At 37.5% G+C, this 13,453-nt stretch overlaps 1 protein-coding gene across 1 annotated transcript in view; it reads right to left on the bottom strand.

Moving 5' to 3' along the window:
- DPY19L2 (dpy-19 like 2) overlaps positions 1 to 13,453 on the bottom strand; it is a 93,526-nt gene that overhangs the window by 13,311 nt on the left and 66,762 nt on the right. The window contains exon 17 of the mRNA XM_052638961.1: positions 8,789 to 8,813. Coding sequence (XP_052494921.1) covers positions 8,789 to 8,813 — 25 coding nt within the window. The remainder of the gene's footprint in view (positions 1 to 8,788; positions 8,814 to 13,453) is intronic.

Raw genomic sequence — 13,453 nt, 5'->3', positions numbered from 1 at the left:
ATGGTGAAGGATAAGGAAGTCAGGCGTACTGCAGTCCACGGGGTTGCAGAGTCTGACATGACTTAGCAACTGAACCAAAGTTTTCAGAATATAAAATTCTATATTTACAAAATAATATTAATTCTGTGAAAACCATTTATGTGTGTATATAATATATATGCACGGGGGAAAGACTATAACAGAGTATACCTAAAAAGTCTACAGAGATTATTCCTGATTGGTAATTTTTCTGGTTTTTCAAATTTTAAAAACAAGTGCTATTCTTATAATCATAAACATGTAATTGATATTTAAAACAGAATGGCATATGACCCAGCAATCCCACTGCTGGGCATACACACTGAGGAAACCAGAATTGAAAGAGATACGTGTACCCCAATGTTCATCGTAGAACTGCTTACAATAGTCAGGACATGGAAGCAAGCTAGATGTCCATGGATGGAGGTTTGTGACACTGTACAGGAAATAGGAATCAAGACCATCTCTAAGAAAAAGAAACGCAAAAAAGCAAAACGGCTGTCTGAGGAGGCCTTACAAACAGCTGTGAGAAGAAGAGAAGCAAAAAGCAAAGGAGAAAAGGAAAGATGTACCCATTTGAATGCAGAGTTCCAAAGAATAGCAAGGAGAGATGAGAAAGCCTTCCTCAGTGATCAAGGCAAAGAAATAGAGGAAAACAATAGAATGGGAAAGACTGGAGATCTCTTCAAGAAAATTAGAGATACCAAGGGAACATTTCATGCAAAGATGGGCTCAATAAAGGACAGAAATGGTATGGACCTAACAGAAACAGAAGATATTAAGAGGAAGTGGCAAGAATACACAGAAGAACTGTACAAAAAAGATCTTCACGACCCAGATAATCACGATGGTGTGATCACTCACACTCACTCAGAGCCAGACATCCTGGAATGTGAAGTCAAGTGGGCCTTAGGAAGCATCACTACAAACAAAGCTAGTGGAGGTGGTGGAATTCCAGTTAAGCTATTTGAAATCCTAAAAGATGATGTTGTAAAAGTGCTGCACTCAATATGTCAGCAAATTTGGAAGACTCAGCAGTGGCCACAGGAATGGAAAGGTCAGTTTTCATTCCAATCCCAAAGAGGGGCAATGCCAAAGTATGCTCAAACTACTGCACAATTGCACTCATCTCACATGCTAGTAAGGTAATGTTCAAAATTCTCCAAGCCAGGCTTCAGCAATACGTGAACCGTGAAATTCCAGATGTTGAAGCTGGTTTTAGAAAAGGTAGAGGAACCAGAGATCAAATTGCCAACATCCACTGGACCTTCAAAAAAGCAAGAGAGTTTCAGGAAAACATCTATTTCTGCTTTATTGACTATGCCAAAGCCTTTGACTGTGTGGATCACAATAAACTGTGGAAAATCCTGAAGGAGATGGGAATACCAGACCACCTGACCTGCCTCTTGAGAAATCTGTGTGCAGGTCAGGAAGCAACAGTTAGAACTGGACATGGAACAACAGACATGGAACAACAGATTGGCTCCAAATAGGAAAAGGAGTACATCAAGGCTGTATATTGTCACCCTGCTTATTTAACTTCTATGCAGAGTACATCATGAGAAATGCTGGACTGGAAGAAACACAAGCTGGAATCAAGATTGCTGGGAGAAATGTTAATAACTTCAGACATGTAGATGACACCACCCTTATGGCAGAAAGTGAAGAGGAACTAAAAAGCTTCTTGATGAAAGTGAAAGAGGAGGTGAAAAAGTTGGCTTAAAGCTCAACATTCAGAAAACGAAGATCATGGCATCTGGTCCCATCACTTCATGGCAAATAGATGGGGAAACAGTGGAAACAGTGTAAGACTTCATTTTTCTGTGCTCTAAAATCACTGCAGATGGTGACTGCAGCCATGAAATTAAAAGACGCTTACTCCTTGGAAGGAAAGTTATGACCAACCTAGAAGCATATTAAAAGCAGAGACATTACTTTGTCAACAAAGGTCCGTCTAGTCAAGGCTATGGTTTTTCCGGTAGTCACGCATGGATGTGAGATTTGGACTATAAAGGAAGCTGAGTGCTGAAGAATTGATGGTTTTGAACTGTGGTGTTGGAGAAGACTCTTGAGAGTCCCTTAGACTGCAAGGAGATCCAACCAGTCCATCCTAAAGGAGATCAGTCCTGGGTGATCATTGGAAGGACTGATGTTGATGCTGAAACTCTAATACTTTGGCCACCTGATACGAAGAGCTCACTCATCTGAAAAGTCCCTGATGCTGGGAAAGATTGAGGGCAGGAGGAGAAGGGGACGACAGAGGATGAGATGGTTGTATGGCATTACCAACTCAATGGACATAGGTTTGGGCGAACTCTGGCAGTTGGTGATAGACAGGGAGGCCTGGCGTGCTGTTGTTCATGGAATAACAGAGCTGGACACGACTTGAGCAACTGAACTGAACTGAGATGTCCATCGGCAGATGAATGGATAATAAAGCTGTGGTACATATACACAATGGAATATTACTCAGCTATTAAAAATATCATTTCATAACAATTAATATTTAATATTAATGATTAAACATTAATATCATTAATAATAATAAAATATTATTCAGCATTTGAATCAGTTCTAATGAGGTGGATGAAACTGGAGCCTATTATAGAGAGTGAAGTAAGGCAGAAAGAAAAACACCAATGTAGTACATTAATGCATATATATGGAATTTTAGAAAGATGGTAACTATGACCCTATATGTGAGACAGCAAAAGAGACACAGGTATAAAGAACAGATTGTTGGACTCTGTGGGAAAAGACGAGAGTGGGATGATTTGAGATAATAGCATTGAAACATGTCATATGTGAAATAGATCGCCAGTCCAGGTTTGATGCATGAGGCAGGGTGCTCAGGGCTGGTGCTCTGGGATGACCCTGAGGGATGGGATGGGGAGGGAGGTGGGAGGGAGGGTCAGGATGGGGAACACATGTACACCCATGGCTGATTCATGTGAATGTATGGCAAAAACCACCACAATATTGTAATTACCCTCCAATTAAAATAAAAATAAAATAAAAACAAAACTGAATGGCAAAAATTGTACCTAAAGCTTTTTTTTTTCTAATGATGTTTAAAACCTGCCATCTTTAATTTTTAAAAATAATTCTTGAACCCAAGTTTGGAATGTGGAAAATGTATTTCAAAATCAACCCTTCATTTTCCTTTAGTCAGACTCACCCTTGGACAAAATCTGAATCATGCTTTGGAGAAAGAAAAGAAACCTACACATTTCACACCCAAATAGGTCCTTTTTGGAGGGCCACTAAATCACAGATTGGTAGATTATGTGATAGATTTAATCAACTACCCAAAACAGGGATCACTTCTATAAATCTATGAACAGAATATTCACCATTTCCGGAATAGGAATACACCTATTACAAAGATAGATGCTGTATATATGTGAGAAAATCTTTTCTAAAACTGAACTGTTACTGTTTTCCTGTAACTTCCACACCTATTGGTGCATCTCAGTTCTCACTTATCTAAAAACTGTAATAATAATTTTGCACTATTAACTTATGCTTTCTATCCAAACAACAAACTATTCAACAATGCTGCTGCTGCTGCTAAGTTGCTTCAGTCGTGTCTGACTGTGCAACCCCAGAGATGGCAGCCCACCAGGCTCCCCTGTCCCTGGGATTCTCCAGGCAAGAACACTGGAGTGGGTTGCCATTTCCTTCTCCAATGCAGGAAAGTGAAAAGTTAAAGTGAAGTCACTCAGTCGTGCCCAACTTAGTGACCCCATGGACTGGAGCCTACTAGTTCTATTAATCTGTGAATACAGAAGTGTACGGATTTCCAAAATATATTACTCAATACCAGTTTCTCAAAAGAAGTAATTCCTCTCCCAAATTCTGTATCACTTCACTTTTTCAACGGAATAGCTCCAAATAAGTTGTATGTTATGACATATGCCTTCAGCTGTATGTCATATAAAGCCCTTTGGCAATAACAGAAAAACTTTGTTTATAATATAAAGCACAAAATAAAATGGACTTAAATATAAAGGATCTAATATAAAGTAATCACATAATATAATAAACTAGGGACTAGACAAAAATGAAGGCTGATGCAATACTGACTGTCATGCTCAAAATGAGGTATGAGTAGGTCAAAAGAATACTCAGGAGTTAATTCTTCTAAATGTTATCTCTCCCTAGCCTATCTTTTCACAAGTTCTTCACAGTATTATGATATTCTGGAACTAAACATTGTTTCTAAATCTCTTTCTTTTTCTTTCCTGTGAATTACTATTTCTTTCCTGTGAATTAGTATTCCTTCACTAATTTCTAAGCTTGTAACATAGAACAGTTGGCTAAAAGTAACTAATATGATGCAATAAATAAAACACAAGTACATTAAATTATGAGTAAAAAATCACAATAGACTCCATTGATCTAACAAACTTTAGTAATATCACGACAGTAAGGAGGTAACCCAGGGGTTCATTTAGTGAGTTGAGATTTGCAGACTGTCCCTGATTCAGAGGGTTGGCACAAAGCAAGGAACTTAGAACTGACTCCCTGGTGAATTCTCACCTAATTTTGAAACAAGCTGGAATGTACAACCTTTTGTTATATCACATTCAGAGTTTGTCAATGTTTCTGCCTCTCACACCCTGTCATCCCTTAGGTGAAGTGCAGTCGCTCAGTAGTGTCCAACTCTTTGTGACCCCATGGACAGTAGCCAACCAGGCTCTTCCATCCACTGGATTTTCCAGGCAAGAATACTGGAGTGGGTTGCCATTTCCTTCTCCAGGGGATCTTCCCGACCCAGGAATCGCACCCAGGTCTCCCACATTGTAGGCAGACGCTTTACCGTTTGAGCCACAAGGGAAGTCAAGATGAAAACAGTTCCATCCCAAACCAGAGATTTATCAAGTGTGAGTCACAAGTGGGAGTAGGATAAGGTGCCAGGAAGACACAAGACTTCACATTGGGTACTGCCCAGAAAGCTATCATCTCCTTCTATAAGATCTACTATTTTTAGAAATTTAAATCTCTAATCTGTTTATGTATTAGGAGTTTAAAATATCCACTTTAGTTTAAAAAAAATTAGAGATTTTCTATCACTGTCCTCTTTTTGGTCAGCTTGATTTCTAATTCCCTTTCAAATATATATATATAATCTTTAGTGCCAATAGACCAAAGTATTTAAAACTCAGATCTGACCATACCATCTCTAACTTTACAGCAAGGTCCTAATAACGTCCAGCTTCTTTGCATACAAAGTTCCCACAGTCTAAAGATGCTTACTTTTCCCACCTCCTTGTCTTTTTTATCCATCAACAACACTGATTTGCCTTATATCTATGGGTAAATTTGGAAAACTCAGCAGTAGCCACAGAAAGGCAATGCCAACGAATGTTCAAACTACCGCACAATTATATTCATCTCACACTAGCAAAGTAATACTCAAAATTCTCCAGGGTAGGCCTTAACAGTATGTGAATAAGAACTTTCAGGTGTTCAAGCTGGATTTACCAAAGGCAGAGGAACAAGAGATCAAATTGCCAATATCTGTTGGATCACTGAAAAAGCAGAAGTCCAGAAAAACATCTATTTCTGCTTTATTGACTATGCCAAAGCCTTTGACTGTGTGGATCACAATAAACTGGAAAATTCTGAAAGAGATGGCAATACCAGACCACCTAACCTGCCTCCTGAGAAACCTGCATGCAAGTCAAGAAGCAACAGTTAGAACAGGACATGGAACAACAGACTGGTTCCAAATTGGGAAAGAAGTACATTGAGGTTGTATATTGTCACCCTACTTATTTAACTTATATGCAGAGTACATCATGCAAAATGCCATGCTGGATGAAGCACAAGCTGGAATCAAGACTGCAGGGAGAAATATCAATAACCACAGATATGCAGATGACACTACCCTTATGGCAGAAAGTGAAGAGAACTAAAGAGCCTCTTGATGAAAGTGAAAGAGGAGAGTGAAAAAGTTGGTTTAAAACTCAACATTCAGAAAACTAAGATCATGGCATCCGGTCCCATCACTTCATGGCAACTAGATGGGGAAAAAAATGAAAACAAAGGGAGACTTTATTTTCTTGGGCTCTAAAATCACTGCAGATGGTGACTGCAGCCATGAAATTAAAGGACATTTGCTCCTTGGAAGAAAAGCTATGACAAACATAGACAGCATATTAAAAAGCAGAGACATTACTTTGCCAACAAAGGTCTGTCTAGTCAAAGCTATGGTTTTTCCAGTAGTTATGTATGGATGTGAGAGCTGGACCATACAGAAAGCGGAGTGCCAAAGAACTGATACTTTTAAACTGTGATGTTGGAGAAGACTCTTGAGAGTCATCCAGGAGATCAAACTAGTCAATCCTAAAGGAAATCAGTCCTGAATATTCATTGGAAGGACTGATGCTGAAACTGAAGCTTCAATACTTTTGCCACCTGATGTGAGGAACCAACTCATTGGAAAAGGCCCTGGGAAAGATTGAAGGCAGGAGAAGGGAACAACAGATGATGGGATGGTTGCATGACATCGCTGACTCAATGGACATGAGTTTGAGCAAGCTCTGGGAGTTGGTGATGGACAGGGAAGGCTGGCCTGCTGCAGTCCATGGAGTCACAAAGAGTTGGACCCAACGGAGTGACTGAAGTGAGCTAAACCAGATAAATTCATTACCTTCTGTCTTCCTAGATCTTCCCTGGTGGCTCAGAGGTTAAAGCATCTGCCTCCAATGTGGGAGACCTGGGTTTGACCCCTGGGTCAGGAAGATTCCCTTGGAGAAGGCAGTGGCACCCTACTCCAGTACTCTTGCCTGGAGAATCCCATGACGGAGAAGCCTGGTAAGCTACAGTCCATGGGGTCGCAGAGTCCGACACGACTGAGCGACTTCACTTTCACTTTCTTTCACTTTCTGTCTTCCTTGCACACGTGCATCCTTTGTCTTTAGCTAGCTATTCCTCTCTATACATTTTAAAGACCTTTCTCCAACTACCACATCCCCTCCACACAGATTTAATCACTTCTTCTGTACTACTTTTACATCTCCCTTTGTCACTGCACATATACTTACATGTTCTCATTTTTTCCTTCTACTATACACCTTCATTTCCATAGAAGTAAAAACTTGGTGTATAGTAGGCACATAATAAAGATTAAATGGATAAATATACAGAATTAACACAAAAGATAAAAGTGGGCAAAATAAGAATAAATGGAGAAATGAATGACAATGAGAAGGTAGCAAACTAATGTGAAAAAGGGAGGCAGAAACTTAAAGAATACTTATGGAATTAGGTGGTTGCAGAGTGAGTGACAGATAGATTTTGTTGCTATACTGCCTGGATTCATAGTACTTGGCTCTACAAAGCTCAGGTCACTCTAGCTTTCTGACTTTAGGCAAATTACTGACCATCTCTTTGCCACATTTTTTTTTTAATATGTGAAATAAAAAGTAGTATTTACATCAGTGGGTTGTTGTGAGAATGAAAGTATTAAAGTATGTCAATAACTACCCCTTCCCCAACCAAAATACCTGGCACATAGGAAGCAGTAAAGTGCTGACTACTCCTCTGAGAGCACTGGAAATGGATTGGTAGTGGATAAACTCAAGATTTACTGCAAATTTGCTGTGAGACCTTAGGTGGACTATTTCATTTCTCCAGGTCTCCAGTTCTTGGCAGAGACTCTTCGCTCTTATTCCTAGAAACAGCAAGATTCCACTTCCCAGCTTCACTGGCAGTCAGGTGTGGCCATATGTCTGAGTTCTGGCTGTGAGCAGGAAGCAATATTTGTCTCTTTTCCAGGGATACCTTTTACAAAGCCTCCAGTGTGCAGTGTTCTTTTTTCTTTGCTGGCTTGTACAAATCAAGCCTGAAAACCACAAGTTAAAGATGGCAGAACCATAGGTGGAAGAAATCTGGGTCCCTGAAACACTGCTTGTTGGAGAACCACCCGCTAATCCGAAACTCTGGTTTTAACTTTATATGAGCAAAGAATTAAACCTCCACTGAGTTAAGTAATTTTGATGTTATATTTATCTTTAACAGCTAATATCATTTAATTAACATGATTTTCTTATTTGCAAAGTGGGAATAATAATACGAGACTCAAACAGCACAGTACATGGCACATAGTAACTATTCAAAACATACTGTTTATCATCATAAGCTATTTCTATTAAGTTCACAATCAGTTGTCCTTTCATGTAAATTTGACCTGTCCCTTAAGACTCAAAGTTCTATTACTTAGGAAATTATATTTCTAGCCCATGCTATTTTTTCTCTTATTGCAAAACAATTTAGCACCATAAGAAAAGACTATCCTGTTTTGTTCTCCACTGGAATATTAGATGTACCTGAGAGCAGGAACACTGCTATACCATCTGTTGTATCCTATAACACTGCTAAGATTATAACTGATTGACCATCAAGTCTGTGTGTGGCAAGGTCACCAGTCACAGTACCTACCCTGCTGATGGCCCATAGCTGATTGGCTCAGCAGGCTAGAAATTAATGTTTATTATTGTTGAATGAATGAATGAATGAAGGTAATTTAATTTAATTATACTCGGTGGTCATAAATCAGCTTTCTGGTTGTTGTCAAGTCCTTATCACTTTTCAAAATTGAGAGCAGCTTAAAAAGTGGGAAGAATCAGCAGAAATCTACTACCAGTATTGAATCACTTTAGCACTGCTGATGGTGTACCTGCAGCAAGGTTATACCTTTGTGAATATCCTAGAACTTAAATATAATAGACAAATCTAGCAGAGATTAAAATGAAAGCTTTACCTCACCATGTTCAAGGAGCTGTTTTCTGGAATAAAACAAAAATATTCTCTATTAACTGACTGCTCATTATACTATGATTATATCAGAATGAACCTCTACTTATTTGTTCTTATATTTTAAATAAATTAATATATAAATAAAGCTGTTAGATAAAAATTACTAAGTTCTACCAAAAAATTACTAAATTAGATAAAAATTACTAAATATAGTGGAAATTTAAAAGGCATGATTTATAGTCATTCTATTTAAAGTATATCAAAATGCTCTTCTTTGGTTAAGATAAAATGGGTTTTACTGATTTCTAAATACTACCTCTGGAGAAATAAATAATAAAAAGAATATTTATGAAATATTCAATCACATACATATATTATGCTTTAGACAAGCACTGCTGTGACTTTTGAGTTATTTTTATTTTTCACAATTATAAATATGAACATCCTTGTACTTAAAACTCTGTAAGCATCTCTGAGTATTTCCTTAGGATAAATTTCTAGAATAAATTTTTTGGGTAAAGCATATAAATATTTTTAGTTCCACAAAAGTTGTTTTACAAATTTCCTAAATATTTATGTCTAAAAATTTACTAAAACTTTATGGCATACCTAATGTGTTCCAGACACTGTGCAGTGAACACAGTGTGAAGAGAACAGATCCTGTTCTTATTCTCCACAGTTTATGTTAGATTGGCAAGACGTACAAGACTGCTTATTTTACTGCCCGTTGTAAAGACAATATTTTACTTTTATAATAAAGCTTTGTAGTATAAAAGGCCTTCTCATATGGATTTTGGGTTTGGCACGAGAAGTAAGACAGTATAAATATGAAAGTATGAAGTACAACGGAGTTCAGGGGCACACACAGATCCAGAGATTAAAAAAAAAAAAAGAGTAGGAGGGGAAGGCCTCTTAGAAGAGTATTGAAATCACTAAATTATTTTGCCACCACTGCAGCTCCTTCCTGACTTCTGCAGTCAAGAGTGGAAGTGGGGGTGGATGGATAGGTTCCCACATGTCCAGAAACCTGTCAGTCACAACAGAATCCTGTAGTGAGTGATTGCATGTAAGGGAGAGGCCTGGTAGATAAGTATTATAATCACCAAAGACCCCAACAATAACTATGGATATAAATAAATCTAGTAACTAGTTTAGAATATCAGTATACAATCAAATCATGAGAAACAAATAGGACAAAAGAAAAACACCAAGATAAATGAGCAAATGAACTCTCAAGAAAGTGTTAATATAAGTAATAAGAGTATTAAATGAAAGTTCCAATTATTATCTTCACAGATGCTTAAGAGAACACTGCTGCTGCTAAGCCGCTTCAGTCGTGTCCGACTCTGTGCGACCCCATAGACGGAAGCCCACCAGGCTCCCCCGTCCCTGGGATTCTCCAGGCAAGAACATTGGAGTGGGCTGCCATTTCCTTCTCCAATGCATGAAAGTGAAAAGTGAAAGTGAAGTCGCTCAGTTGGGTCCGACTCTTCGCGACCCCATGGACTGCCACCTACCAGGCTCTTCCGTCCATGGGATTTTCCGGGCAGAGTACTGCAGTGGGGTGCCATCGCCTTCTCCATAAGAAAACACTGCATTCATATAAATAAAACAAGCTGTACTAAAAAAGAGCTTTCAGAGATAATGAAAAAAACTAATTTGCCAAATTTAAAACCTCAAAAGAAGGTCAAATAGCAGTGTATACAACTGAAAGTTGTGTTGAAGATGCATTCATGAAATTCTGAGAAGAGAAAAAAGAAATAAAAAATGTGATAAATGTAATAATAGATGTTCAAAAAAGAGAGCCTAAAGCAAAAGAGAGAGGGAGAGAGAATATCCCTTGAGCTAAAGAAAAATTTGAGTGTTCAGATTAAAATTTCCATGAATAATTATATAAATAGGGCAGAAACTTTATTTAAAGAATAACAGCTGAAAACCTGCAAACTCTGGAGAGAGATATGGACATTCAAGTACATGAAGCTCATAGGTAACTCCCCCCACACACTGAAAATTCACTAGATATAATAAAACTGTCAAAAGCAAAAAATGAACTTCAAAAACAAAAAATCATCTCATATAAGGGAACTCCTGTAAGGCTATCAGCAGATTTCTCAACAGAAACCTTGTAAGCCAGGAGAGACTGGGATACTTAAAAAGTGCTCAAATAAAAAAATCTGCCATCTAAGAATATTAACCTAGCAAAGCTGTCTTTCAGATGAAGGTGAGAAAGACTTTGCCAGAAAAACAAAGTTGAGGGAGTCATCATCACTAGACCTGCCTTATAAGAAATGCTGAGGAGAGTCCTTCAAGCTGAAATAAAAGAATGCTAATTAGTAATATAAACATACATGAAAGTATAAAATTTGCTAGTAAAAGTAACTATATAGTCAATCTCAGAATACTGTAATACTATAATAGTGGTATATAAATCACTTAACTCTAGTATAAAAAGCCTGAAGCATTAAAAAATAAATATAGCTACAATAATTTGCTAACTGATACACAATATAAGATGATACAGATTGTGACATCAAAAGCAAAATGGGGACGAGGGAAGTAAAAAAGCAGCATTTTTATATATAGATGAAGTTGAGCTGTTATCAGCTTAAAATAGACTCATAACTATAAGATGTATTATGACAACCACACAGCAAAAATGTGCAACAGATATACAAAAGAAAAAGGAATCAAAGTATACTACTATGAAAATCATCACATGATGAAGAAAGATAGCATGAAAGGAAGACAGACACTACAAAACAGAAAGAAAACAAGATGGCAAAAATAAGCCATCCCTATCTATCAATAATTACTTTAAGTATAAATTGATTAAATTCTCTAAAGACAGAGAGTGGCTAAATGGATAAAAAACAAGACTCAATCATGCTGCCTATGAGAGTCTCATTTTAGTTTCAAGGATACACATGAAGGATACGCACTTTTAAATGAATGGATGGCAAAAAAATATTCCACTAAAATGGAAATGAAAAGAAAGCACGGGTGTGTGTGTGTGTGTGTGTGTGTGTGTGTGTGTGTGTGTGTGTATAAAATCAGGAGAAAGCCTAAGTTGAAAAATGTAACAAGAGATACAGGATATCCCAGGATATCCTGGCCTGTTGGAAGTTTATCATCAAACCTTTGAGTATGACATAGCACTTTAGATGATCACAAAGATCTAGGATCTTGATAACATCTAGGATCTAGATGAAAAGTCCTTGAGGGTCTCCTTCCCATCTCTCTTTGTTACTTGCATGTGTCTTCAAGAGGTTTCTAATCAGTATACATTTCCTCTGTAGACACTACACCCAGAAAAAGTCCTTCCTGGCATTAAGGGACAGAAAGCTACTGAAACTGGAAAACCTGACTCTCGATCAATGCTGCTTTCAGAGAAAGGTCTTGATCAAAAGGGAGAAAGAAAAAAAAAAGGAAATCTCAATTAAATAGGAGTTGGGAGACAAGAAGGGGAAACTTTCATGCCCTGAAACTATAGAAGAGTCCAACAAGAAGAATAAGGATTCCTCTTCTTTCCTGGCAAGTATTCAGCCAACTAAAAGCCATGAATTTTTTGTTTACTATAGATCTCACGACTTTGTTTTCCCTTCCATAAAAGTGTTCTCTTCTCCTTGCTGTGCAGCGACTTGCATGTGGCTCACCATAGTGGTAAACCTCAAAGTGCAATCCTCTGCTGAACCCCAGTAAACCCAATTTTGCTGAAAAAATCATCTGGCAGTCCAATTGTTTTGTTAGGTCAACAATGAATAAAGGAAATGTGGCATGTGTGTATACTCTAATACAACAGAGTATTATTCCACCATTAAAAAAAAAAAAAAGAAAAACAAGGAAATCCTGTCATTCACAACTATATGGATAAACCTGGAAGGCATTTTGGTACATGAAATAGGGCAGATAGGGAAAGACAAATATTTTATGGTATCACTCATATGTGGAATCTAAAAGTGACCCCCAAAAACAAAAAAGAAAGAGCAGAATGGTAGTTGCCAGGGTCTGGGGACTGGGCATATATGACATTTAGTTATAAGATGAAGAAATTCTGAGGAAGCAATGTACAGCATAGTGGCTATAGCTGATAATACTGCACTGTATACTTGACATTTGCTAAGAAGGTAGGCCTTAGGTGTCTACACACCTACAAATACTCACAGTAACTCTGTGACTTGATAGATGTGTTGAATGTGTTAATTAACTTTGTTGTGGTGATCACTTCACAACATTTATGAATATCAAATCATTGCATTATCTACTTTACACATATTTATTTTGCAAAAATCTATGAAAGAGAATATGAGGAACTATTTTTATGACATTGATGTGGGGAAGTGTATCTAAGCACAGAAATTAACAGAAAACACAGAGAGTACAGTTATGATTGTATAGAAATTTTAACCTTCTATAGAGCAATGACCATTAATAAGTTATAAGCTGACATTCTAAAATAAAGCCTGTTATACACATAACAGACAAAAGATTACTGTCTATACTATAAAAAGACACAATAAATAAATTTTCAAGTGGACAAGAAAGAAATACAAATAGCCAACAGACATATGGAAAGATGTACTTCACTGGTAAATATGTAAAACTTCACTTCACTTTGTAAAATGAGTTACTTCTTTAAAAACTACCAGTAAGAAAATGTGATTAAGAAAAC

The sequence above is a fragment of the Budorcas taxicolor genome, chromosome 4, assembly GCF_023091745.1.
Source record: "Budorcas taxicolor isolate Tak-1 chromosome 4, Takin1.1, whole genome shotgun sequence".
In the NCBI taxonomy this organism is placed as follows: Eukaryota; Metazoa; Chordata; class Mammalia; order Artiodactyla; family Bovidae; genus Budorcas; species Budorcas taxicolor.
The sequence above is the reverse complement of the archived record's forward strand: the minus strand, read 5'-3'. Positions and strand labels throughout refer to the sequence as shown.